We start from the raw sequence: 27442 nt of genomic DNA on the forward strand, positions 1-27442 counted from the left end.
GGGGTGGGGAACCATCTCTTTACAAATGTGACCAGAAGTTCGATCTTCTGATCATCTTTCCACCCCACCACATAAGCTGTCTGGTAACCAGGTTCAGGTTTCCAAAGCAAAAGTCAGCTCAAGATTTTTGAAAAAACAAACAAAAAACAACTCATCATTTTCTGTAGCTTTCTAGAATGCAACCAGGCAACGGGTATCAACAGCTTCAGAATCCTGAAAACCTTTGATAGAACAACTCAACTCTCAAGAATTATCCTAAGAAAAGTCTTAAGTACGGAAGACGTAGGTTCCTATAAGATGCTTACTGCTGTCCCAATTATAAAAGCAGGGAGAAATGATAAGCCTTCTAGATGCTCAGCAGTAAGGGAAGGTAAAATTACCTGCTTGTGCTCACGGGGAAGGCAGCCTTTAAGAGGGACGAGAAATCACACTTGATATGGAAATAGGCCCATGATGGTGTAAAGTGAGAAATAAAGTGACAAAATGTTGTGGACAGAAAGATCCCATTTTCGTAAAAGAAAAAAAAAAAAAAAGAAGATACGTATGTAGAAAAAGAAGGGTAGATGCCAATATTTTAATTGTGGGATTATGAGTCATTTTTTTTTTGCTCACTTGTACTTCTAGATTTTCTAAAATAAACGTATTTCCCTTTTATAAGAAAACAACAGGACTTCCTTGGTGGTCCAGTGGTTAAGAATCCCCCTTCCGATGCAGGGGGACACGGGCTTGATCTCTGGTCGGAGAACTAAGATCCCGCATGGCACAACGAAGAGCCTGGGCGCTGCAACGAGAGATCCCGTGTGCCGCAACTAAGACTCAATGCAGCCAAATAAATAAATAAATAAATAAATAAATCTTAAAGAAAAAAAAAAAAACAACAGATGACATTAGTAAGATAATAGACACATCTAAAGGAAGAAATCCCTCACAGAAACAACTGTGGTTGAGCCTCCCCACGGCCCCCTCAGCTGGGTTTCCTCTTCCCAGCACAGGGCTGGGTGGGAGCCCTGAGCAAGGGGACCCGCGTGACTTTTAAGGGAGCCTCTGGTTCTTCCTGGGCAGGCACCTCGCAGGCTCAATGGAGGAGAGGGCTCCTAAGAAGTGGGCCCTTTGGCCCCCTGAGGTCACAGCCTCAGGGGACATCACACCACTGAGGTCAGTGAACTCAGGGCGTTTGTGGCTCCACCTGCAGGCAGCTTGGCCCTGCTGCCCCAGAAGGTCAGCTGTGACCTGCGTGCGGTCAGTGAGCAGCCCAGCCCCGTCCCTTCCCATCTGCCCTGCCGCCCTCAGGGAGCCAAGCACCCGCCATCCACCCTCCCCATGGGTGCTGGGCCCGAAAGAGGCCCTCTGCTTCGTGTGGTGCTTTAATTATCCCCAGCTCAACCCTGGATGGTGGGCTTGTTACTTCACAGCGTCAAAATGAAGCCCATGAAAATGCAGACTCTGCAGTCACCAGGCAGCCTGGGCCCAGAACTTGTGCTGGGACGCTTAGGACGCCAGCCCGCTGGTTGGGACGGGATCTCGCAAAGAGACGGCTAAGTCCCTGCTCACGCTGTTTGCCCAGAACACCCCCCCCCCCCCCAACCCCCGTCTCTGCTCAGGAGAATCCGGTTCACCCTCCCGCCACCCAGGCCCGTCCAGGCAGATAACGTCCTGTTCAAATCCTTCAGTCTTTCTGGGGACACTGCCACTCGGCACCCATCACCCCGGGCTCTGTATCCAAGAAACAAGCGAGTGAAATCACTTCCACGGCAGCCCGGGCTCCCCCGCCGCCGCCCCGGCCCCCAGTCCAAGGCCTGGGCTGCCCAAGCAAAGAGAATAAAGACGAGACAGACTGAGGTATAGTTCAAAGGTTGGTATCTTTTTTGGTTTCCTTTTTTTTTGCTTTTATAAAGAAAAATAAGGTTGTATTTTTTGTTTGAAAGAAAACATAAGTCAGCCCCCTCCCCTGCCCCTGGGGGGCGCTAGGACCACCGGCCCTGGGCAGGAGGGGCCAGGCTGGCCCAGGCGCGAGAGGAGGGGGCTGGGCACTCGGTCAGGGCTTCCTCAGAGCCAGAGAGGAAGGGCATTCGGGAATGGAATTTGGCTTGGTTAGGCAAAAAGTAAAATTAAAAAACTCGACACACATGCCCACGGTACGAGTGGGGGCCAAGAGGCACCACCTCCGAGTTGGAACCATCTCTGGCAGCTGGAGTCTGGGACGTGGCGTGGCCCCTGGCCCCCAATCCCCCTCGTTCTGGGGTGAGGGGCAGGGCAGGAAACAGTAGCTCTCAGGAGTGGGGGGATGTCAGAGCAACCTCCTCCCCCACATGGTAAAAAAAAAATTACTAAAAAAGCACCCAAAGCTTAATAAAACTAAACCTCCCCGGCAGGGAGAATGGGGGCATCCTGCTTACCAGCAGAATGCCTTACCTGGCAAAAATGTGTAGAAAAATAAAATTAAACTTTATCCCTGAATGACAGAGTGAAGACCCTTCCCCTGCCCTCATGACCCTCCCCCCAATGAGTCTCAGAATTCACAGAGGCTGCCGCTTCCCCCTGAAGTGGCACGAACGCGTGCACTGACACGCGCACGAGTGTGCACGCACACACGCACACACACACACAGCCCCACACCTGTGTCCAGGGCCCAGGGCAGCGGGACGGGGATTCTGACACCCACAGGCAGTCTCTCCTTCCTCGCGGCATCGTGAGGGTCCCTGTGCCAGACTGAGACCCATCCTTCCTCTTCTTGGGGGCAGGATGGGACCCCAGCACAAGGGCAGGCGTAGGGGGCAGACCGGAAGGGCAGTGGCAGGACCAAGGGGCATGGGGTAGGAAGCAGGCTAGCCACAGTGGCCTGGAGACAGAGGTCACGCTGAGCCCACCGTGACAGCAGAATGCTGAGGGTGGGCGTGAGGGCCCAGTCTCATCAGAGACCTGCAGGCTGAGGGGTCAAACAAGGCCCCTGTGGACAGCGCATGAGGGAGGCGGCTGGAAACGGGGCAGGGCAGGCCCTGGGTAGTGCTCTCATGGTTGGCAGGGCTGCTGCCTGGGAAGGTCACCAGAGGTAATAAAATGGGGGCGCAAGCAGGGAGAAATGAGTCTGGGGGGTGGTGCTTACACTAGTCCGGCTGGGCCCCTGAGACCCAGGAACTCTGAGGAGCCCTGGGCAGGAAACTCACCTGCCCACCCAGGAGAGCCAGAGGGAAGGCCTAGCCTACAGCCCACAGGAAGGGGCAGGACAACGGCAAAGGATGCCGGTCCTCAACGGGGCCTGCCAGGGGAGGTTTACCCTCCACCCGACTGGAGACCACCCCTCCCTCCTCCCCCAGGGAGCCTGAGGCGGCCCACGGGACAGAGGAGTACAGTACGAAGATGTAATCACAGCCCGCGGGTGCGGGGTCAGGGCCAGCTCCTGATCCCGTCACAGTAGTCGTGGCATTCCTGCCAGGCAGGGCTGGATGGTGGGGAGGGACCCCAGGGTCACGCAGCCCCTCGGGGACCCCTGGCTTCAGGATCAGAGTGTCAGCACCAAACACACAACTGATGTCAGCCAAGGAGGTGGGCGGGGAGGGCTGTGATCCCCAAGACCATGCCCAGCCCCGCAGTCTGTTAGGTGGGGAGAAGGCTTCCGGGAACAGGACTCCCTCTGGCGAGGTCAAGGGTCCTGGAGAAAAGGGCGGAGGCGGCAGCCCCTCGAGGAGGGCTGAGGCCGGCAGTGGTGGAAGCGGCATGCACCTGGGCGCACCCTCCGAGACTCTCTGGGTGCCGGGAGGCTGCGGACCGCGGGTCAGCGCAGGCTCTGGTACAGGTAGGCCGAGGTGAAGAGGGCGTTGACAGTCAAGCTCACGGCCAGGAGGCCCCGGATCAGGGAGGGGCCTAAACGACCTTCCAGAGAGAAAACGAGAGACCTGTGAGCGCTGTGGGGCTGAGGCCCCGCCCCCAGGGAGGCTCTCCTGGGCTGAGACCCCGCCCCCAGGGAGGCTTGCCTGGGCTGAGACCCCACCCCCAGGGGAGGTGCTCCTGGGCTGAGGCCCCGCCCCAGTTCTTTCCGGGCACCCAGAGGCCTCCCCATCTGAAAAGACACGGGGGAACGTGGGGTCACTTGGTTAAATTCTGACTCCTTTCTTTTTTCGGCTGTGCCCTGCAGCTTGTGGGATCTTACTTCTCTGACCAGGTATCGAACCCGGGCCCTCAGCAGTGAAAGCGGAGTGCTAACCACTGGACCACCGGCGAATTCCCAAGTCCTGACTCCTTGGAGATGCCTCTCTTCCTGACCCTGTGCCACCAGGCAGGTACGGGCCAGGGCGGTACACACCTGCACCTTGCCATGGGGTACGCCAGCTTTACAGACACGACAGGATGAGTACCCTGCCCAGGCCTCAAAGGCGATAAGCTGCTGACTGGGGTCCCCCACCCCAAGTTGATGCTGCTGGGTCACATCCCAGACCCCACCTGATGTGGGAGCAGCACCCATTTCCAGTCAGCTCAAGATGATCATTCCAGGAGAATCCTCTGTCAACATACATGTCTCCCACACGTCTGGCGGCAGTACCAGGAGCTGACTGCTGGGCTTCACACTGAACTGGGATTTGACCTCACAGCCCGCCCCCAGCCCGCAAGCAGAGGAGCCAGGATTTGAACCCAGGCCACTCAGTGCCCTGCGCAGCCTGCAGCCTCTGCACTGGCCCCCAGGGCGCCCACGCTGACGCCCTCCTGGGGAACTTTCTCCAAAGGTGAAAGTGTTCTGTATCTGTTCTGTCCAATCAAGCGGCCACAGGCCACACGCGGCAATGGAGCACCTGCAACGTGGCTGGTGCAGCTAAGCAAGTAGATTTTTATTGTTATTACATTTTAATTGTTAAACGTAAAGAGCCACCTGTGGCCAGAGGCTCCTGTAAGAGCGCAGATGCAGACCCTAATCTGAGCGGGGATGCTGTCGCAGACGGGGTCCAGGAGGCCTCGGGTGGGCCACCTCACCCTCTCCTGTCACCCAAGAGCCCTCGAGGGGCTGTTCTCGGACAGCTCTCAGGAGGTGGCTGCGGACCCGCAGACCCCGCGCCACCCTGCCCTCCCCCCGCGCATCGCACGGGGTGCAGACCTCGCCAGGTGGTGGCCTCCTCCGCGCACCCTCTGGTGGTGGTGTCCACCACACAGGAGGATGACTGCGACGAGTCGTCCTCTTTCTTGATGGAGCGGCTGCTGCAGGTGCTGCCCCTTTCCGGCGCTGACTTCACGTCTGCAGGGAGAAGGGGCGTTTCAGCGGGAGCTCACGGCTCACCCCAGGGACAGACGCGGGGCAGCTCCCCCTCCAATCCCAGGATGGTCCTCGGACGTGGCCGGCCAGCCAGCCCTGCCGGTCCCAACTCGCTCGGCCCGCCCCGGGCAGTGGGCAGTGGGCAGTGGGCAGTGGGAGGCCAGGTCCTCATTCAGGTCCTGTCTGCGTAGCTGCCGTGAAGGGAGCTGGTTTTAGATCAGGAGCAGCAAACTCAAACACCGCCAGGCGGTGGAAGACGACGGCCACAAGCGAGGCTGCAGAGGGGGCAGGTCGGTGGGGCAGGGAGTGGCAGAGGCTGGGCCGTGGGACCTCAGCCTGCCCTTCCACCTGTCTGGCCCAGCGTGGCCAGATCTTCTGATATGATACGAGACACAGGAAATCCACACATTCATGTGAAAGTTCTAGATTTTAAAGGTTGAGGCCTAATTTAAAAAATTCTAAAATGCTTTGCAGAAAAACTTCATTTGAGCAAAACAAAAACATCTGCAACCAGATGCAGCCTGATGCATTTTTGATCCATCCCAAGGAACAGAGGATCCTCAAAGTCAATTGCAAAAGAAGAAAATAAAATCAGCCAACAAAGGGCAACGTCCTGGAGGGTTCAAGGTCACCAGAAGCCAGGCCAGGGATGTCTGGACTTGGAAGAGTGGCCACACAGTCAGATAAGAGCCAGGACAGGCCCCGTGTGACCTCTTGACGGTGTTCCCACCGCTGCACACTGACCAGAGGCCTCCCACGGCCCGCTGGGCTCTCCTGCCTCCGAGAGGGCGGTCAGAGGGCCGTACCCACGGTGTGCTTCGTGTCCCGCGCCGGCTGCCTCTGTGGGATGGGGGGCGGCTCGACGGTGAAGAGGCTGCCATTGCGGGGCGAGTGTTCGTCGGAGCTGCTGGGGGTGTTAGGGGCCTCCCCAGGGGGCGACGGGAACAGCAGCAGCTTCTGCCCCTTCAGGTTGAGCCGGGCAGGGCTGATGAGGGGCCTGCGGTGGCGCAGAGAGCCAGAGCTGGAGGCCACTGAGCCGGCCACGGAGGGCGCTGGGGAAGGGACCGGGGAGGAGGGGCAGCTCCCCGACAGCAGAGAGAAGTAATCTGGAGGGCGGGAGGATGACAGAAACAAAGACGACAATATCGTGTCAATGTCTGCTCTGGTTAGAGGAGCGGCTTTGATCCTGGTGCTTTTTCCTGTATTGACCCAGGGAGAAAGGCAAGGCTGGGCCTAGACTGGGGGGCAGAGGGGAGCCCTGCTGGGAACTGAGGGAGGAGGGGCCTGTACTCCACCAGGCACCCGAGAGAGGGGAGAGGATCACGGAGCCTCAGCCATGCCTCCTCTGCCCCCTTCCCCCCGACTTCTATCCAAAGCCCCTGGTTCCTCCCTCAGCTGAGAGCAAGGCCCGGGGAGAAATAAACCCTGGAGACCTGAGGTCAGCGACCCTGAGCCCTGCTGACGCCAGCACCCCAAGTGCCGCCTCCATCCGTCACCACTGTAAGGACGACAGCATTGTAGCTGATCCTAGAAACTCTCACGCCCATTTCACAGAAGAGGAAACTGAGGCACAAGGGCGTGAAGCACTTGCCCAGGGCTGCACAGCTGGGAGGCACAGGGCTGGGGTTTGAACACGATCCCCTCTGGGGGCCTGTCTGACCCCAAAGCTCACGCTTAATGCGGCTGCTGTCCCGCCCTGCACACGCTCTGGAAACGCCCGGCCCACACGCTGCCCCACCTGAGGCGTCTTCCCGGTCACTCCCCTTGGCATTCTGCCCTCCTCACCTGAAACCGGAACCTCTCTGGATCGGGACACCTGAGACGGTGGGCGGCTCCCACTGAACAGATACCCTGAGTCTGGAGAGGAAAGAGAAAGGCAACACAGGTCCCTGCGGAGACAGGGCCCCGGCTCCAGCCCCCTCCCCGCCTCGCACGGCTGCTCTGCCAAGACCCTGCCAAGACCGTCACCCAAGACCGTCACCCGTGTGGAGCTTTCACGAGGGCACGTTCCCACCTCGCAGATGAGGAGACCGAAACCCACAGCAGGCCGCACGGGAGGTCGCGTCCCGGTACCTGACCTGTGCCTTCTTCGCTTCAGCCGTTTGGAGCCCTGCCCTGCTCCACTAACCTGTCGCCTGACCACCTGCGCTGGGCCTTGGTGCACAGAGCCCGCTGCCCCTTCCTCAGCCAAGTGCACCCCAAGGGCAGGGGCTCCATCTCATGAGCCCCTTGGTCCCCCAAGTGCCCCGCTGACAGCCGAGCGTGGAAAGATCCGGCGGCCTCCACGTGCCCGCATGGGGGCTGCTACTCCACTGCCCGAAGGGCTCCGAGGGGTCCGTCGGCCACAGAGCCCCGCCTGCCCCTGCCACCCACCGGTCCGGGGACACAGACCCAGGTCAACCCCCAAGTGACTGTGTGAGAATGGCCACGTGGCCCAAGCACAGCCGGAGTCCTGTCAAGAACTGGGGAGGGGCCTTCTTGCTGGGTGTGAGCTGGAGGGACGCAGGGGTGAGGCCTGCAGCGAGAGGTGCAGAGACAAGTAGAGCAGAGAGAGAGAGAGACGGGAAGATGGACCCTGGCACTGCACCTGCGCCCCGGACCACCAGGGCCTCCTGACACCTGAGCCGAGGACCCGCCCCAGCAATGGAGACTCTGGGATCCCACTCTGAGACCAGAACTGCTCTGCCACCCTCGGGGCAGGGGGCCTCCTGAGCCCTCGCCTCGGGCCTCCCAGGGCAACCGGGAGGCTGCCTGCTGACACAGTGTGCAGGGCCCACACCCACGCTGTCCTGCAGAGGCTCGGGAGCTTGGGCCCCTGCCCCACCCTGGAGGCCTGCAAGCGTGGCGGGCTCCTGGGGGGGCTCCAGAGAACACTCTTCTGGGGAAGGGCCCAGCTTCTGGGCCCCCCAGGTCCCTGGGCCCAGGGCATTCCATGTCCACCCTGCTCCCCTGCCCCGCTCCAGCTGCTGCTCACGGAGGGCCCGCAGAGGCCCTGTCTATCAGCCTCGGGGCCTGAGCTCAGGAGCTCTGCTGAAAAGCCATTTCCAGAGGAGGGCAGGCAGCAGCTACCCTCCGCCAGCAACGTGGCTCACGTTTGGTGACACAGAAGTCCCTGGAGTCCAGGTCTCCGTACCACTCGGGGCTCTCACCCCTTCAATCCCAGCCTGAAGGCCTCAAACACTACCCACCGCTCAGCTCACGCGCTGCGTCCAGCGAGCCGTGTCTCCTGCAGTGTGGCCCACCCCCTACCTACGGGGACGCTGGACTCGAGTCCCGGAGGGAAACAGGTCCAGAGGGGTGTCGGCCTGGAGGGGGAGCCCCTGCTTGGGGGAGCTGCTCAGGGGCTTGAGACACTGCACGTCAGCAAGCCCGGCTTAACCAAGATGCCGCCCACCTTCCTAGAGGCTGGATCCTGCCGCCCAGCCCCGCAGCCCAGGCCGCACCCCGAGGGTGAAGCAAACCCCGTGGGCACCGGGTGGCTTCCCAAAGTGAGGAGGGTCGTCACGGAAGCCCCCGCAGGGCTCCTGGGAAGACCCTGCTGGGGAAGGGGAGGGATGAGACGAAGCCTCCCGTGACAGGGGCCAGGTGCTGGTCACACCGGGGCTCCCTAAACGCAGCGGACCTGCACCGAATCCCTGCCCTCTGGACCACACAGAAAGGCCGGGGGCAAATTTTGCAGCCCCCAGTGTCTCAGAACAACGGCAGTTAATAATAACGGTGAGAACGGTGATAAAAGACAAAACCCCATGGGCGGGGACGTGGACCCACCGGATGCCTAAGCGCTTTAAATACACCACCCGGTTTAACCCTCACGACCACCCACAGGGTGGGTTCCACTACTGGCCTCAATTTTTTTTGAGGGCAACTGAGGCTCAGCATGGTTAAGCCCCTTGGCTAAGGCAGCCAGCGAGTGGACACAGCAGGGTCTGAACCCAGTTCCGCCCGTCTCTACAGCAGAAGCACCACAACCCACCTCGGGCTCAGCCAGAGTCTCCGAGCCCAGCTGCCCCCAGCCCCGCGCTGCCCACCGCTGCCCGAGCGCCACTTACCTGCTCGCGTCAGAGAGGGGATGGTTCCCAGCGAGAGGGCCCGGCTGAGGCGGCCGGGCAGCGAGGAGGGCGAGGCCCGGCGGGGAGACCGGAACAGCTGCTGGTTGGCAAGTGGCAGGAAGCCGGGCGGGGCAGGGATGAACAGAGCCGGCGAGGGGCCTGCGATGCTTGGGCAGGGGACGGCCAGGCTGGGGCCGGCAGGGAAGAGGCCGGCAGAGTCTCCCGGGAAGTACCTGCGAGAGAGAGCCCGGCGGGCATGGGAGAGGGGAGTGGGTCAGCCCCGGGGGCCCTGGAGCGGCCTCCGCACGGCGGGCCCCCTCCCCTCCCACGGTGCGAGGTGGGGCACGAGTCGGGGTCCCAGAGGAGGCGTGTGTTAGTTGCAGCAGAAAAGCAGTCCGACCACATTCACGCCATTAGGAGCGGGTGGCTGGGAGGTGCCAGCGTGACCCACCCCTCCCGGCATGCCCCCTCCGATCCCCCTCAGCCTCACAGCAAACTAGGTCCACTACGAGTCTCGGTATTAAAGTGACACTGTCGCCCTCACCAGCCTCACACCAACCCTTCACCTCGAAGCAAAAACGCCCAGCCCTGCGCTGGCCGCTCAATCGGGCCGACGGCCTTGGGCTCCTCCGCGCCGCTTCCTGCTCAGTGCCCAGAGCCCCCTGGCAGCGGCCGAGCTCGAGGGGCCCCTGCTCCCCAGGGCCCGACCCTGGGAGTCCTGCCGCTGCCCTCTGGTCTCAGACACTCCTCAAAAGCCCCTGGAAGAGCGGGGCGGAAGGCAGCCAAGCTTGGGAATCTCCGGGAAGAGGCTCTGGCCGGACACCAACTTGAACTTAGAAAGACCCGTAACGATCGCAAGGCTGCCCGAAAGACGGAAGGTGACAGTGTCTCTTTAACTCGAGAATGGTACAGATCACACAACAGGACCCGGTGGCCCCAAGCCAGAATGTCAACCATGCTTCTGATTAAGGCAACCGATTACAGAGGGGGAGGGACAGAGGCAGTTAATACATGATTAGTCCGCCGTCTGGACGGAGCTGCGGGAGGTCCAGCCTTACCTCGGTCCCCAAGGGACAACTGAGCCCATGGATAATGTGCCGATGGACGGGCAGGCTGGCTCAGTCCCTGCAGCAGAGCCGGGGGGCTGCCTAAGGTACCCACCCCGTGCCCACCACGACCCTGAGCTCAGGGCACCGCTGGCCAAGCTCCACTCCACTGATTTCCCTATCTTTCATCCCTGACCCTCTCTTTAAACAAGTTTTATGAGGAAAGTGTGGGGTCAGCTGATGCCCTCCTGGAGAATCGCGTGACCTCTTTAAAGCCTTCCAAAGCACCAGGAAGCCACCTGGACTTCAGAACCAAAGCTGGGGCCCAGTGTTTGGGGGACACGGGGAAATCAAGGCAGGAGCTCATCAAGCAAATCTACGGCGGAGTCTGGGCAACCTGGCTGGCCCCAGGCTGGACGCGCCTGCATTCCACCCGCTGACCCATCCTGCCTAAGCCCGTCTGACCCCTGCCTCCTTTCCCCCAAAACACCTGCGGAAGGTTCTGCCTCTAAATACAAGATATGATTTTGTGCTGTCATTTTAGAATGACATACCGTTTGGCAGGACAGACAACCTTGAGGAGTGGCCCAAGGTGGGGGGACACTCGGCACTCCAGTGAAGGGCAGTGAAGGTGCGCTGGGACCTTTGGCCAACTTGCTCCAATTATGCACGAAGCCCCGCCCCCTGCTGGGGCCTGCACCTCCCAGAGGACCCCATCTGCCCTGTGCAGCAGCAGCCTGATGAGGGCAGGGCACGTGGGCCATGGGGACGGGCACGCCCGGGCCCTTCCAGCGGGTGGCAGCGCGACTCTGCCCGCACTGGGCTTCCTGTGCCGCCCCACCGGGCAGCCCACAGGCCAGGCCAGGCCGGGAGTCGGCCGAGGGCCACCTGCAGTAATCGGCAAGTAAGAGGAGAGGGTCCAAGTCGGGCTGCAGGTTTCAGAGGTGGCCAGCTGGGCCCAGAAGCTGGGTTTTGTCAGCTCTTTCCTACTCTTCCCAGATTCTGCTCACACCTGGGGCTGCCCCAGAGCTTATAACCTGAGTCTCTCATCCACCTGGCACAGGTGCTTTCCCAATCTCTGATGCTACTACAAATGGTGGCACCGAGGGGGAGACGGTTCTGTGGTCTGACCCTCTCGCTGGGACATGCAGTGGCATCACTCAACTAGCAGATCCTTGTGAAGCACCAAGCGTGACCCCTTGTCCTGGCTCCGCAGAAGACAGGCCCCAGGAGGCCCCCGTCTAAGGAGCCCCATCTCTGCCAGGCTCCCGAGTGCTGCACACGGACTGACACTTCCTCTGGCGACGCCCCCCCAGGCTGCCTGTGCCTTCAAATCCCATCTCAGAGAGGCCCCAGCCTGGATCCAAGTCTGTGTGTCAGCCGGGACACAGGGGCTCCGGGGAGGGGGCGGGCGGCTGGCTGCACTGCCTCCCATCTGACACCGAGGGGGACCTTTGATTTTCCAAGCCAATCCCAGGCCAAGCCGGGAACAACAGGAGAGAGAGGACTACATTTTAAGCAGCAGTTTATGGAGACGAGGAAAAGTATGAGCCAGCAGGGCACCCAAGGATGGTGGGCCCTGAGCCGTTTGGTGCCCACGCTGCCAGCTCCCAAACCTGACTCTGGTGGGCACCCCCGTCCCCCGAAGCCCCCGCCCCCGGCACAGAAGCCTCTGAAGGAACGTGAAAGAAAAAAACCAGAAAAGACGTGGTGCCTGACGCCCACCGGTCAAAGCAGGGCCCCGGAGGCATTTATTGAAAATACAGCATCAAAAACACTACATCTATGGCCGGGGGTTGCGGTTACAGTAATGAGAGGATCACTAGACAATCATCCACGTCTACACAAGAGAGGATGGGACACTCGGTGACAGCTGCAGGCAGAAGGGACACGGGCCCCTCCCGGCGGGCTCCTGGGCAAGCGTTACGAGCGAGCCTGCTCGGCCTGGGGCGGGGACCCCAGAGCCGGAGGGAGAAGACGGCCCCTTGATCCCAGATGGTCTGACTGTCGTCCCCAGCGGAGGGGAGAGAGGCCCCCAGCAGGGCCGACACATTCCCAGGTAATAAGCCACGATCCCAGTGGTGCCCGCACTTCCTCAGCTGTCGCCAGTAATGTCGGAAGGTGCTGGAATATGCTCTATGTAATGAAACTTTAAGGGACAGGTGGGTGATTTTCAAACATCACACCAAACACTAAAGAGGCCAGGAAGCCTTCCTCGATGAGCTCCATCTCGTGACATGAAGGTGTCCTTCCGTCCCCACTAGGGGGCAGGAGCGACATCTGCTCAGCAGGCTCCGGGCCAGCAAGAGAGCTGGTTAGGGTTGTTATAAATAATTTAACTTAAATACACACGTACACACAGATGTCCTGCTTCTACTCAACACCAAGAAAAACAGTAATTAGCATTGCGCCGCCAGTTTCCTTGAGAACAGGGCATTCCAGAGGGCAGGGCGCGCACAGCCAACGGACACGGGCTCCCCCCACCGGCGCCCGGCGCCCCTTCTCCCCGAGGCTGGCCGGCCGGGGCGAGGGACAGGGCAGCCCCCCCACTCCTCCTCCGTCTCGTCAGCGCTCTTCCACCTCACGCTCCTCCCCACCCGGGCGCTCGGCACACGGATGCCGAGGGGTGAGTGGGGAGGGGCGGCCGCCTCGGAGCCCGAGAACATGAGGACGGCGGGGCCTGCTCCCCGGGGGCTCTGCAAGGGGCCTGAGCCGGGCACGCTCCACCTGCCCCTCAGGCTCAGCCAGCTGACGGCCCTTTCCTGAGTTGGACCCGCACACGTGTGTGATCCGCTCTTGCCTTCCCTGGGCTCCCATGTGTACAGCGGAGGGGTTGGCGCACTTGGGGCCACACCTGGAGGGGGCTCATGCCTGCAGCGAGGAGCGGCAGGACCCAGGGCCCTGGAGGGGCGCACGGCCTTGGTCCAGCCTCCTGCCACGGCCCTGGGAGGGCAGCCCCCAGGCTGGGAACTGCCTCCAAAGGTGGACAGCATGTCAGCCTCCAGGGCACATCCACGCCAAGGTCAGCACTCAGGGGCCCTGGAGAGGGGTCCAGCTCTCCCTCCACAGGCGGTAAACAGGCTGGCACAGCAGGGCCTGGCCCAGGGAGAGCGAGGCTGAAGCCCTGTGGGGTCTACGGCTGCCCTACAGGGAAGTGGGAAGCAGGAGCTGTGGTGCCCTCCCTGAGGGGCTCTAGGGACCAGGAGGAGGGCAGTGACAGGCCAGAGAGGAACAAGGTGACAATGACCTGGTGTTATGGGCCTGTGTGTCCCCTGGGCTCCTTACCCCATGCTAACCTTGGGCAGTTGGAACTCTTGCCAGGCATCATATTGGAGGAAGTGGGTGAGAGGAGGAAACTGGGGACACCCCTGGCATGGGGGGAAGGGAACAGGGCCAACGAGAGCAGTTCAGGCCCCGTGCTGCCTGCCAAGCAGGGCCGCCTCGGCCCAGGAAGCCTGAACCCCAGTCCCTGCAGGGAGTGAGTGGAGGGCTTGGCCATAAAGGTTGGGGTCCTGCCTTTCGAGGGCAGAACCAGGGGCTTCCCAGGAGAGTGGGCAGAGTGTGTATGCCCGGGTTCTGCCTATCTATCTGGCTCACAGTGGTGCCCAAACAATAGAGAAGTAAAGGAGAGAGTATTTAGACCTTAGACCTCCCCCCAGCCTGGGCCAGTTCCCACCACGGCCTGGCTGTTAAGAAACCTGCTGAGCACAGGAGAAGCAGGATTTCCTCCTATCCACCTTGAGAAAGGCCTCACCCCACACACTCACGGTCAAGGCCTGTCTGGGCCTAAGAACTGCACTCTCCATTCCTGGGGAAGGAGGCTGAGGGGTAACAGGGTCTCAGAGCAGGGAACCCAGGGGGCAGCCCTGTCTCCTCCTGGTTTCACCAGCTCCACGGGGCTTACGGGGCAACGGGCAGGACCAAAGGGACAGACCAGAGAAGTGACGGTGGGACGAGGTAGGGGGCTCCGCTCTGGCCCCGGCTCAGCAGCACCTGCCCATGCCAAGCAGCCCGAGTGGTCAGGCCATGCGGCTAGGGCCCAGCCTGCAGCCACTGTCACCAACCCATGTCAGGGGGCCCAGAGACGGTGCAAGGTGAGAGGAGAAGCAGGCAGCCGGCCTGCAACCCTCTTCCCGTGGTGTCAGAGCCAGGAAAAGGGCCGTGGCCAGTGTGGGGTGCCTGGAGCTGCCAGCAGGAAGCCACGGGTCAGAGGCAGGCAGCATGGGTGCTGCCCGTGTTCCAGGCTCAGGACAGTGAGGGGGTCTTTGGCCAGAGAGGTGGTGGCAGTGAGCAGCTAGAGAGCACTCGGGGGGGTGGGGGCCTGGGCTGGGGAATGGCTTGGTGGGGCCAGAAAGGAAAGGGGGACAGGCCTGACTCCTCGGGGAAGTGGAGGGGCTGGGCCAGGACCTGGGGCCCTAGGCTGGGCAGGGGGCGGGAGTGAGGCAGGTAAGAAAGATGCAAGACAGAGGGGCCCTGTCTGCGCTGCGGGCAAAGCCCTGGGCCTGTCCGTCCGTCTGTCCTCCCCCCGCAGTCACTGCTGCTTCTCTGACCTTCGGGGCCGGAACCTCCGTGGGCCCGTCGCCTTCCTCGTGGCCACGGCGGCTGTGAAGCCCACCAGGCAGCACAGGGACGTGGTGCTGAACTTGAGCGTGTCCAGCCAGCTGGGCGAGGCAGCCTGCAGGTACTGCTCGGCCAGGTGCAGCGCCAGCAGCAGGGCCCACAGGCCAGTGGAGAAGGCGTCGATCCTCCGGAGCCTGCAGGGAGAGCGGGAGTGAGGGCCCAGCGAGGCGGGATAAGACGACCCCTCCCGCTCCTGCCACCTTCATCCACCCCCAGCCCTGCTCAGAGGACAGAACCCAGGGCCATGAGGAGAGCGTGGGCCTCTGAATGCCGCTTCCAACAGTTACAGGCCGCACGACTCTGAGTCAGTGTTTCTCTGAGCCTCAGTGTTCTAGTCTGTACGATGGGGCTAAGAAACCTCCCTGAGAGTCACTGGGAGATGATGTGGACACCGTTCGGTACAGGGTCTGCAACCGCACAGGGAAGCAGAGCAAAGGCCCAAGGGCGCCCCTCGACCCTCCAACAGCCCGCGAGCTAGGTTATCACCACCCGACTCTGCAGATGAGGAGCCTGAGGTGGAGCAGCGAGGCAACGTGGCCCCAGTGGCCCCTCAGAGCCCCGCCCCTCCAGCCCGGGGCCTTCCTCCCACTGTGCCCCGCCCTGCCTGCCCCCCACGCACCTGACGCGGCCGGCCAGCAGCACGGCCAGCAGGCAGGTGAGCAGGCCCAGCCCCACGACGCCCATCTGGTGGCTCTGCCCGAAGGCCCAGGCCTCGTGCAGCTTCTCTGCCGCGTGCTTGGGCAGCAGGCCCAGCAGCTGCCGCCAGCCCTCGGCCCCAGGGGCTGTGCCGTTGTCAGGCGGGGCCGAGCCGTTGCTACCAGGTGGCAGGGCCGGGGGCAGGGGCGCCCCCGGGGCAAAGGGGTTGCTGGTGCCATACAGCGCGGTGGTCAGCAGGAAGGCGCAGGCCAGGAAGGCGAGGGCTCGCAGCACGATGACCTGGAGCGGGGCCTTCACCATGGACGAGCAGAAGCTCTGAGGGGGGGGAGGGAGAGAGGGAGACACTGGTCAGCAAGAGGGACAGAGCCACCGACATCCGTCCTGGTGCCCACTCTGTGCACGGGGGTCTGGCCAGGGGCCCACTTCCTGAAGAACCCACCAGTTCCTGATGATCAGAGATGCCCTAAATTCTCACACACTCTTGGCTCTGTTTCTGGTTCACCACTGGGTCCCATTAATCTGTCTCATTTCTGGGCCGTCACCCCACTGCGAGCTCCTGTGTGGGGAAGAACTGTGCTGCCACGTTCTCTACAGAAATCCTTTTGATGTGATGATGACCTCTTCTTTCAAGTATGTTTTTTTCAATCGTTTTCAAATTCTCATAAAAATTTCCTACTGCGGCTTTAACTGGAATTGTAATAAGTATACAGATAACTCTGGCCAAAATTAAGTTAAAAAATACAGCAGTAAGTTGTTCAGTCTGGGAACACGATGGAGAGGAGGAAAGCAAGGGTCAGAGCATCCCACTGTGCAAATGGGCGTGTGGCTGGCGCGTGGCTGTGTGGTCGGGGGCCTGGCTGCAGACTGGGAAGCACACACCAACCAGTCAGCGAGATGGTCACAACCAGCAGGGCACCTCTGGGGACCCAGGGGGTGGGTGGGAGTTTCTCTGGGGAGGATGGTTTTTACTTCTAAACCCACTTGCTACTTATATCACATTGTTTTAAGCCAGGACACGCCAGCATCTGAGTACAGTGATAAAAATGAACAATGGTTTTAGCCAGCCAGTCCTGGGCTCAAATCCTGGTGACACCACACACCAGGTACGTGGCCTCTGCGAGTGACTTAACCTCCCCAAGTCCGGTTTCCATGGCGCCTTGGAGAGCACCCACCACGAAGGCACTGGGAGGAACCCACACAGGCGTTGGGAGGTGCCCAGGCTCAGCAGGGCAGCTCAGAAGCCCCCATCACGCACGCAAATAACAAACATTCTCCGTAGGACCCCTGCTCCGCTCCGTCTGGGGACAGGTTGGGACGTGGCCCCACGGGACAGCTGTTGCCCCAGGGAAAAGGGCCTCAGCTCTGCAGAGCTGCCCCTAGTCACTGGCCCAGCCCTCTGGGAAGGGGTTTCCTGCACGGACTCAGGGCTGGGGTGCCCGGAGTGCCCCACGGACGCCCCTCGGACCTGCGTGTGGGTCTGGTCGGCCTCCCGGCGCTTGAACCGGCGGCTGAGCAGCAGGGCGCGGAGCTGGCGGTTCTGGTGCTTGATGTAGTGCTCGACGGCTGCCTGGCACGGCCGGCACAGCTTGTACATCTGCTCCAGGTGGTGCCGGTACGCCTCGATCTCCTCGTCATACCTGCCCTGCGGAGGGGGACGGAGGCTCAGGGTCTCCAGGGGGCGACCGTGTGCAAGTCGTCCCCAATCTGCACCTGCTTCCCCCGCTGCCCAACAGGACAAATGGCTGGGAATAAGGGCCGCCCAGAGGCCGGGACACGGCAGGGCCCTCAGGTGACAGCAGACACTCCAGCCAATTCTGTCGCTCCGAAGGACGCACCTTGAGGCCAGAGCCTGGGACGTGGCCCCTGCTTCAGGCCCTGCTCCCGGACTCCAGAGCTCCAGGAAGGCAGGTGACCCACGGGGTAAGGTAGCTCTGGGCCGACACCACCTGGACGTGGACAGACGGACAACCCAGAGGTGGGCCTGCCTCCCCCCTTAAGCCCAGTGGTCTAGAAGACACTGGAGAGCCCCCGGCCGGGCCAGGGCCCTAGCAGAAACCAAAGGGCCTTTACGCTTCAGGAACAGCCCAGGAGACCCGAGTCCCACCCCTCCTCCCCCGGGAGACGCAGCAACACCCACTCCCCCCGCCCTGCTCCCAGGGGAGGGCGGCAGGGCTATCAGTTTGGTCTCTTGCTGGGACTGAATGTGCCAGAAGACCTGCCCTGGCTGCCTCATCGCACGTGCCTGCCCTTCTCTCTGCAGCCTCCCCGCCTCTCCCCTCCCAGGCCCAGCTCACCTCCATTTCCCTCCCTCCCCCACTCCCAGGCTGGGCCTTGGGAAAGTCAGTGTCTCTGGGCTTCAGCTGGGATTTTCTCCTGAGCTCACGGAACCCCCAGACTGGGCGAGGCGACATCAGCTAGATGACGAGGCTGCTGGGCTCCACGGTGGACCCGGCGGAGGCAAAGCCCTAACACCAAGCCTCTGGGCAGCGCCTGTCTCCCCTCCTCTCCCGCAAGCCGGGGCATCGTCCACCAACTCCAGGGCAAACTGCCCGCCAGCCAGTGGCTGAGACTGGCTCAGAGGGACACGGACAGGATGGTCCAACAGGGCCCCGAGCTGGAGCCCGAGGACCCTCCCTCCCCCTGCCCAGGGACAAAGCCCTCTGGACCGGCACGAGCTGGGCCTTCCACGACGCTCCCAGGCTTGGGGCCCCCAGAGCAGTGACACGAGACAGGAAGAGCGAGAAGCGAGTGGCAGCTGAGATGACTAGATCACACACGCGGAACACAGGGCCAGCACGGGCCGGGGTGAGGAGGGGCCTCCCCTCCACTGCTCTAGCGCCCAGCCCCTCCCACGCCCCGCTCACCTCATCACGTGGCGAGAAGGCAGCCAGCTGCTTGATCTTGGTGGTCTGGTGGTGACTGCACCGCCGGCACAGCAGCACCTGGCTGCTCACCCACTGCGGGGGCTGCACGGGGGCCCGGGGGCCGGGCGTGCCGCTCACCACGTGGTTCAGGTGCTCCAGGTACTGGGCGGGGATCGGCTTGTTGTAGTCGCCGTTCTGGGGTGGGGAGGAGGACCTGAGTCAGGGGGAGCCCCTCCCCACGGGCAAGAGCCTCCCCACGGGTTCGGGCCAGGCGCCGGACAGAGGCCCCGCGTGCCGACACTCCACGGAAGCGGATCGCTAACGCTCCCTCGCTTTACGTGCAACGCAGAGGCTCTCCTTCCAAAAAGACTTCACGGGAACCCCCAACACAGGCGATACGCTGAGGGTGCAGCCTGGACCCCGCCCCTGCCCACACTCCCACCTGGTGTCCCTCCTCAGGACCCAACAGGGGCTGGCACAGGGGTCGGCAAACTCTGGCGATGGGCTGGCTGCCCACGTCTGTGAATAAAGCTTTCCTGGGCTTTAGTCACAGCCACAGGCGCTACTCATGTCTGTGGAGACTCTGCAGTGCCGGGCAGTCGCAAGAGACCGCGTGGCCTGCAAAGCCTGAACTCCTCATTGCCCGGCCCGCAGAGAGCCTGCTGACCCCGGCCCGGTGCAAGGCAGAGACTGGGCTTCAGAGCCAGAAAGACCTGGGTCTGAACCCAAACCTGCCAGTTTTCAGAGCTGTGACTTTGCACAAGTCACCCTAGCTCCCCGAGCCTGTTTGCTCCTCCTCAAAGGAGGGGCCCAGCGTCAGGGCCCAGGGCCCGCAGGTCCTGGATGGGAGGGCCGCACCTCCTGAAAGCCGTTGTACTGCTCGCAGTGGGGGCAGTCCCAGCAGTTGCGGTTCCCATAGGGCACCACCGTGTCCTGGTTGCAGAACCAGCAGTTGACGACGGTGTGTGTCGGCTTCATCCTGTGGACGAGGAGAGTGGAATCAGCGGGAAGACCTCCGTACCCATGCGACAGGAGACCAGGGAGAGCATGTGGGAAGCGGGATGGGGACCCCGAGCTGGAGATGCAGGCAGGCGGAGGAGGGCAGGACGCTGTGTGTCCAACGGCAGGACCTGGGCTTCTCCTTGGCCTCTGAGGCCAAGCCTCCCCCGAGCTGGAGACGCACCAGGAACCCAGGGCCAGCCAGGCCACGGGGCCGACAGGGACCAGGCTCTAGAGCCACACTCCCTCCCCGCAAGGCCCGCTGACCTGGGCCTGTTCCCAGGATGCGGAAATGGTGCTCCCTGGGGAGTTTCCAGATGGAAGGCACCTCCTGGGCTTCACAGAAGTCCCCAGGAGAGCGAGGGCCAAGGAGGCCAAGGGGTAGGGACTGCAGAAGGCTGCTCAGCCTGGGGCCCCCCTCCCCGGCAGGGGGACAGGACAGGCTGGCCACAGTGGCCCTTGCCAGCCACACGTGTGCTGACAGGTGGGGTGTGCAGGATAATCCCGGCCCAGACACCGAGGGATCTGTGCTCCAGGGCCCTCCATCCATCTCCCTGGCTGTTGGGGGTGTGTGTGTCGAGGGGGTTGGGGAATGGACATGGCAACTACCAAGCAAACCCCTCCAGTCCCAAGAATCTAAAACAATGTGGGCGACAGGTGGCAGCTGCTTGAGCCCTGGGGTCCTGGCCTTGCCACTCCCGTCTCCCTACTCACCCCCAGAGTCCACCTCCAGCTCTGGGGGTGCCACCTGGGCCTTTGCTGGGATGGGCAGCCATACCACACACGGACACCCCTACTGTCCACAGGACAGCACGGCCCCAAGCTTCCACGAGCCAGAGCCCCCGGCCCTGCCACCTTCTCGTCTCCCAGCCTTGGCCCGCATCTGCAAAGTGGGAGCGATCACAGAACCAGGGCATCTGCGTGTTACAAGGACCCAATGACACAAGACACGTAAAGGTGCTTCGCAACGCAGGGCGCTGGCTGTGTCACTACCCTGTCCCCGGGATTGTCAGGGGCCTGGAAGAAAGGCTGGCCCGCCGGGAAGCAGAGCTGCTGCTTCTCACACCACTGATGCTTCCTGGCCTTTCCCTTCCACTGACCATGGGCAGGTTACTAGGGTTCTCCAAGCCTCAGTCTTCTCACCTGTCGACTGGGGACAAGACATGTCAAGTGTGGAAAGCGCTTACGGTGCCCAGCTGAATACCCAATAAATGACAGTTTACATGGGGAGGGCAGGGGAGGGGAGGAGAAAGCCCGGACAGAGACAAGGACATGAAACCAGACCCTGCAGGGAAGGGTCCCAGGGTCCACAGAGGGCACCTGGCTCACCCCAAGCAGCTGCAGCTCCAGTTCAGGCCAAGGCCCTCAGAGTGGACGACAAGGGACCGCACGTCTTCAGCATCACTGAACCAGAGGGCGAGGCCCAGAAACTGCAGCACTGGGCAGCGCGGCTCGTGGTCACGGTGTGGCCTTTGGGGAAAGTCATTTCTTTATCTGGCCAAGGGGGATAATGATAATCCCTGCCCCCAAAAGGCTGCCGAGGGGATCAAATGAGAGAATTTAGGAAAGCGCTGAGCTGGGCAGGTGATCAGCGGAGGCATTTTGACAGCTTCACTGGGCTTCAGGCAAAGAGCAGTGGAAGGAGGCGGCTAGCGGTATGGGAACCTGCTCTGCTGAGAAGCTGGCACTTGCCATTCCTGGGCAGTTAAGCACTTGGCTTTCTCTTTGTTAATTTGTACCTGCTTTACAGGCTTCTTTGTTGGAGTGCACAGTGGTGTGTCCAAAGGGGTGATGAGGCAGGCCGGAAAACCTCTCCCCTCTGCCCCCAGGTCCTGCTGTCCTCATGATGGGCCCCTCTGCCCCCTTCACCCCAGAAGCCCACCGCACCACACCCCGCCTCTGGAGAGAAGCCAGCAGAAGAGCTGGCAGCCCACGAATAAAGAGAGATGGGAAGGGAATAAAGACGACTGGTGGCAGGCGAGCAGGAACTGAGGTTTTGGTCCAGGGGGCCAGGCAAGAAGCCCCTCCCGCCCAGGAAGTCATCATTTCCACCCTGAACCTCCAGCTCTGTTGCTAGGGAAGTGAGCCTGGCCTGGAAGGGGGTGGCAGGAAGGGGAGGCTGGGGATGAGTCCTGGTCCCTGGGCCAGCGGCTCTGGCTTCGTAATCCCTGCCCAGGGCTGGCGGGGTGAGGGTCCTCTCTCGCGGACAGGGCAGCTGCCTGCCACCTTGGCCAGATGGGGTCCCCGTGCCAGGAAGTCACCTCCCACAGCTCCCATGGGGTGAGCCCTGAAAGCGCGTGCAGGCCTGTGAGCGGCAGACGGACCAGCAAAGCTACGGGGAGCTGGGTGTGAATGTCAGCTCCCCAAGCACCAGCGCCGCTGCCGCCCGCCCGAAGCGTCACGCGCCAGACACGTGGATGAAGTGACTCACGTTCGCGGGCTGCACATGACGGCTGACTGCACAGCTCGTACGTACTGTCCCCACAGCCGCTGGGCGGTCCTGGCCTCTGGGCCTGCACCCACCTCTACCAGGCCTGACGCGGAGCCTTTGGGTCAGCCTATCTGAGCCCGCTTAGCCGGGGTCCTGCTCAGGGAAACGCCCCTCCACCCTGCTCCCCTCCTAATCCCTCAACCCGCTTCTCCCGCAAGCCAACAACCTGCGCCCCCAGTGAGGCTCTGGGTCCAACCACTCTTCGTGGTGGACAACATCTGAGGGGACAAGACAGAGTGTCCCTGTGACACAGGCAGGAGCAAGTTAGATGGGTCCAGGCCAGGCCACCTCAGGCGGAAGGTTGGGCCCCAGAGAGCGAGCGGCCAGGAGGGTCTGGAAGGTGCTCACCCAGCTCCTGCTACCTGTGTGCTGAGCTCTCAGCCTCTGCTGGGGTTGGAGGAGGCCTGAGGCAGCCAAGGGCAGGATGGGCCCCTGGGGGGGAGCCAGGGGCAGCTGCATGCTCTGGAACCATCCCTCCACAAGCCCCAAACCCACAATGGGGAAGAAAAGATGAACACAGGCCCCTAACAATGGTATCACCCCCTCAGCCCTAAACACGGGCAGTCAGTTACAACAGAGCTCATGCCCTGGCATCCCGCTGTGCCCTACTGGTCTGGTGGGAGCGGGCGGGTGTGAGTTCTAGCCCACCACTGGCCCACCTCTCTGAGGGCTGCAGCTCCCCTGCCAGGGGGCGGGCACCTGCTGTGAGCCCAGCACTGTGCCACATGGAAGAGACACTGCGTGGGGCTCAGTCCCTGTTGGGGGCGGGGGGTGCTCAGAATCTGGGGGAGGCCCGTGCGTCCACCAGTCTCCGCCAGGCCCTGAGAAGTTCCCCAAGAGGGTTTGGCACACAGCCTGTGACCCTGGGCACCATGTGCTGGCCTGGCGGGGTCTGGAAGATGGTCTCTGAGAGTCAGGCTGGTTCCCTCGGGGGCCGAGAGGTCAGCCTCCAGCAGGGCCCCGAGGGGATCCCAGGACAGGCTCATAGGCGAGGGGTCCTTGCTGGACCCCACACGGCTCCTCACCTGCTCCTCTGTGCCCTGAGTGTTGTCCGATCCACCGGGGAGAATCCAAGGAGCAGCCTCCTGGGCAGCGGGACAGCGGCACCAACGTGCAACACAGTGCCACCAGGACCCAGCGGGCCTCCAGCCGCCCGCGCCGGCCTCGAGGCGAATCACACTTAGGCCCTCAGCAGTCCAGCCAACACCAAGACAGAAAGCCCGGATCCGCCCTCGGTGGACCACGCCGGTTCCTCAGCACAGCCCACGCTGGCTGGGCACACGCTGGATCGCAGGGAGGCAGAGACGAGCGAGGCTCTCCACTCCTGACCCGGACACAAGGACGAGCATGACGACCTCACAGGGCAGCTGGTGACAGGTGCCACAGGAGAGAGCCAGCAAGTGGCGCATTTGCCGTCACCCTCAAGAAGGGGTTTGCCGGCCAGCAAGGCAAACGAGCAGACGGCCCTCAAACAGATGGACTGCGGGCAGGGGGGGCGCCACCCGGCATGCGTGCAGAGAGCGGGGTCCCCCCAGCCAGAGTGCGCAGCACCAGGAGAGCCCGGCGAGAGGTGGGCGGGAACCAGGGACCCTGGACGCCAGGCCGAGGCTCTGCTCCTTTACCCGGGAGGCTGCATCCTCTCTGTCTCCAAACACCAGAAAGTGGACAATCCAATAACCACCTATGGGGGCCTCCAGAGGTCTTGAGTAGGGGTGTGCTGGCAGGAGATGGACACGATGCCAAGCGGCAGAGCCCGGGGGTGGGAGTTTGGGTGGGGGAGGCACAGGAAGCCACCAAGACTGCCTGGGTACAGGGCGCGCCAGCCTGGGGAAGCGTAACTGGGGCTTCCGCCTGGCCTCCTATGGGTGCAGAGCGACAGCCAAGTTGCTCAGTGAGGATCCAGAGCACGAGGCTTGGTTAGGAGCTGAAGGGCCAGAGTGAGGCAGGGCTCTGCCGTTTAGCAACTTGGTGTCGTAGGGCAGGAAGCACAATCTCCCTGGGCCTCTGTTTCCTCATCTGTAGAATGGGGCCAACAGCAGCTCCTGCCCGCCCCCAGGTCACAACACACGGTCCCGTCAAGAGGACTCCGCGGGTGGGAAGCCAGGGTTGGCCCTGCCTGAGGCTCTGGGGACCGCAGCCCTTCAGAGAAGCGGGCTCTTCCTCCTGCTCCCCGGCCGATCCTCCGTCCAGCTCCCTCCATCTCTGTGCTGAGCCCCCAGACACCCAGCCGGCCAAGTCCATTTCCAGAAACAACTCTCCTCAAACGCCCTCCCCAGGGTCATTCAAAACCCACGCTGTGGCCAAAGCCATTCCTCACTGTCACAGTTTCCCCCCCAGAGGGAGAAGGGCTCAGCCTGGTCTTGCTTCTGAATCGTGACAGTGGCTAATTTACGACCCCCAGGCAAAGGCCAGCGCTTTGGTAGAATCTCAGAGCCTCCTGGGAAAGGGCTGGTCCTTCTCAACCAACAGGTCCCAACGCCACACCACAACTCTGGTGTCATGCCACACTGGTACCCTCCTGGCTCCCCTCCAAGCAGCTCGCCCAACACTGCACCAAGGCCTCAGACTCCTGTCTCCGGGAGAGGGAAAGCTGTGGCTGGCAGCCCAGGAGGGGAGACGGGACCCCCAGGAACAGCCACAGCACAAGACGGGAGCTTGAGGCACAGTGAGCAAACCCAGTGCGGATCCAGCCACACCAACACGAGTGAGAGCTGCAAAGCCTGGAGACAAGGCCTGGCCCAGGCTCTGATCCTTGGGCTGATATTCCCTGCCCCCGGTTAACTGGGAGGCAAGCCGGGCTCTGGGCACACCTCTGCTGTCGACACGCTCTGGGAATCTGGGCAAGAGCAAGCGGCATGCACCTCTGCACCTCAGTTCCCTCGCGTATAAGATGACTGGTTTGAACCAGTTGGTCTGGCAAGCCCCTCCAGCTTCCAAATTTTGGGCACAAGCCGGGACACGTAGAGCTGTGCGTTGTCAGGGACCCCTTGAGGCCGCCCCCTCCTCAGCCTGCCGGTCTGGCTCATCCTGCAGACACAGCTGATGTCCCTCCTACCCCTTCCTCCCCCGGGAAGCCTGTGACTCAGTCGCCCTCACTTCTTTTCCCCTTGGGTGAGAAGCAGTACACGGTGGCGGCTAAGGAAGAACAGACATGCCCTCCAGGTTCAAGTCCCAGCTCCCCCGCTTGCTGCTGAGTGACCGTGGGCAAGTTCCTTCGCTTCTCCCACCTAAGAGCTGCGCTTCCACATCCCCTGCTGAAGCTACAAGCCCACCCATTCTGTCTCCAGAATGTTCTCACAACCCCACCTTTTTTCCCTATCCCCTGGGAAGGTGGATCAAGTGGGGAGACAGTGGGGCTGTCCCTGAGGTCCTCCTGAAGCAAGAGGCCATTAAGCTTTTATCCCTGACCATGGAGGCCAGCTCTGCACGGGGGGGGTCAGCATGATCTCTGAGCCGGGGTCGGGGTTGGGGAGCCGCCACTGAACCCGCTCAGCAGCCCAGCCCGGTTTAAACACCTCTGAAGTATGTCAGCCTTGCCTGCTCTTGGAGGCTGTAGAGCCCGGGAGTTAGGGATGCAGGCTCCAGGGTCAGGATGCTTCAGCTCACACCCTGACTCGTCTAATTAATAACAATTTATGTAGCTCTTTTGTCCCTCATCTTCTCTAGACAGAGCAGGGGCTGTGACTCTGAAATGGGCTTATGTGAGATTAGAACAACACCCGAGACAGCGTATACGGGCCAGAAACCACCGGCTGGTGTTCACGCGACCCAACGTGCTCCTGAGGACCAGGGATCGGGGCTCAAGACGGAAAGGAGCAAGGCCCGACTCCCGCTCGACGCTCCCGCAGGGTTTGGGGACCCTGCAGACCCTGCGGCTGGGCCAGCGCAGGTCTCCGCGGGGGAAGAAGTTCGTACCTCACGCGCTGGCTGTCCCCGCCCGCCCCACATTCCTGGGGTCCCCCAACCCACTCCTCAGCCGCTTCCCGACTGGGGATCCCCAGCCCGGTTTTCTTTCCGGGGGCGGGGCGTGCACGGTGGGTCTCAGCGCGGGGACATACGGGCCGGGCCACACCGCCGCGCCGCGGCCTCGCCGCGCACGGACAGCGAGGCGCGGGCGGCCCCGGAGCCGGCGGGCTTGGGAGGACGGCGGGCGGAGGGCGGGGGCGGAGGCGGAGGCGCGGACGTGATACTAGCCGGCCGCGTGGGCCGCGCGCACTCACCTCCGCGCGATCCGGTAGAGCAGCACGCCGGCGGCGGCGCACGCCGTGACCCCCAGGCCACCGGCCAGGCCGGCCGTTGGGTAGCGGGCCAGCAGCGCGCTCATTCCCTCCATGGCTCCTGGCGCGGGCGATGGGCGGTGGACGGCGGCAGGCGGCAGGCGGCAGGCGGTAGGCGGCGGCGTTGGCGCTGGCGCTGGCGCTGGCGGCGGGGCCGAGGGCCGCGGGCGGGACGCGGAGCGGCGGCGCGCGCCTCCTCCCGCCGTGACCTTCGCCGCTTTGTAGCCGGCGCGGGCCCGCCCCCTGACTCGGCGCGCTCCCGCCGCGCAGCCAATCGGAGCTTGGGGCGAGCCCGGTGGGCGGGGCGCCGGCGGAAGTCGCCGTACTGGCCAGAGCGCGCCCTCCCGCGGCCGGAGCGGGGAGGTGGCGCGGGGCCCGGCCCGGCCCGGCCCTTCTCCGCTCCCGCTTTGCTCGCCCGGCGCCCCAACTTCAGCATCCCGGGCTAGTAAGTCTTTCCCCGGCTAGTCCGGTCTTCCCAACGCCTAGCCAAACCGGGCCTATGCGCGCGACGCTGTTTTACGGCAAGTCGGAGCTTCTTAAGCCGCTTCCACTGAAGCCACTCCAATGGTCAAAAAATTAGTTTGTAGAAACATGAACCCCGCCCCCTCCCGCCATAGGGAGGAAGATAACTAGATCATGGGACAGCCATGCTACGGAACGTAATTCAACTATTAGAATGTCAGAGCTATAGGTATTGGCCTAGAGGGACGAAACAGTTAAAAAAAAAAAAGCAACATGCACATTAATTTTGTTAATACCTCAGTTTGAATAAACTCCTACAATATGTGTATGTTTATTGGAATAGACGATGATTAATACTGAACTGCAAACAGCTACCTCGGGGGGTGAAGATTCACTTCATGACAGTGTTTTAGTATTATTGGTTTGTGCTAAATTACTTTTATAACTTAAAAAAAAAAAGCGCAAGTTAGGAATATTTGTATTTAATTCTGCAATATCTATTTCAGTGTTCCACAACTATTCGTGTTTTTTGAGGTCAACACTAGAATCCTTACCGTCCTGGACAGTGACGGGTGATGTAGCAGCAAATGTTACCTGTTTCCTGTTGCTGGTTAATCTGTCCCACATCCTAGCCCTGTGCCTTCACCAGGAACTGCAGACAACGGAGCAGGGCACGAAGCCTGGGCAGTGATGAGAGTCTGCCTGCACGCTCCACTTTCTTGGAAGTAGGTGTCAGAG

General features: G+C 62.0%; 1 protein-coding gene across 2 annotated transcripts; it reads right to left on the minus strand.

Moving 5' to 3' along the window:
- Positions 1 to 1835: 1835 nt before the first annotated feature.
- TMEM201 (transmembrane protein 201) lies at positions 1836 to 26472 on the minus strand. 2 transcript variants are annotated; one of them, XM_082397980.1, is made up of 12 exons: positions 26186 to 26472; positions 20804 to 20944; positions 19334 to 19454; positions 18476 to 18670; positions 17077 to 17253; positions 15574 to 15926; positions 14885 to 15088; positions 9289 to 9521; positions 7025 to 7096; positions 6046 to 6345; positions 5084 to 5221; positions 1836 to 3870 (listed from the first exon to the last, which is right to left on the minus strand). In XM_082397980.1, the coding sequence occupies exons 1-12, from the start codon at positions 26296 to 26298 to the stop codon at positions 3773 to 3775; spliced, it is 2145 nt and encodes a 714-aa protein (XP_082254106.1). In that variant the 5' UTR covers positions 26299 to 26472; the 3' UTR covers positions 1836 to 3772. The 2 variants fall into 2 exon arrangements, with proteins under 2 accessions (XP_082254106.1, XP_082254107.1); XM_082397981.1 differs by lacking the exon at positions 20804 to 20944.
- Positions 26473 to 27442: the final 970 nt, after the last annotated feature.

The sequence above is a fragment of the Balaenoptera borealis genome, assembly GCF_965194805.1.
Source record: "Balaenoptera borealis genome assembly, chromosome: 1".
Taxonomy (NCBI): Eukaryota; Metazoa; Chordata; class Mammalia; order Artiodactyla; family Balaenopteridae; genus Balaenoptera; species Balaenoptera borealis.

What these genes read in the sequence shown, in the direction of transcription:
- TMEM201 (XM_082397980.1), bottom strand. Translation starts at nt 26,298, where the DNA reads ATGGAGGGAATGAGCGCGCTGCTGGCCCGCTACCCAACGGCCGGCCTG. An exon ending in CGGAGGTTCCGGCCCCGAAG is followed by an intron (nt 9,522 to 14,884) that starts GTCAGAGAAGCA and finishes TCTCTCTCGCAG; the next exon opens with GTACTTCCCGGGAGACTCTG. An exon ending in CAGAGAGGTTCCGGTTTCAG is followed by an intron (nt 6,346 to 7,024) that starts GTGAGGAGGGCA and finishes CCCGCCCTCCAG; the next exon opens with ATTACTTCTCTCTGCTGTCG.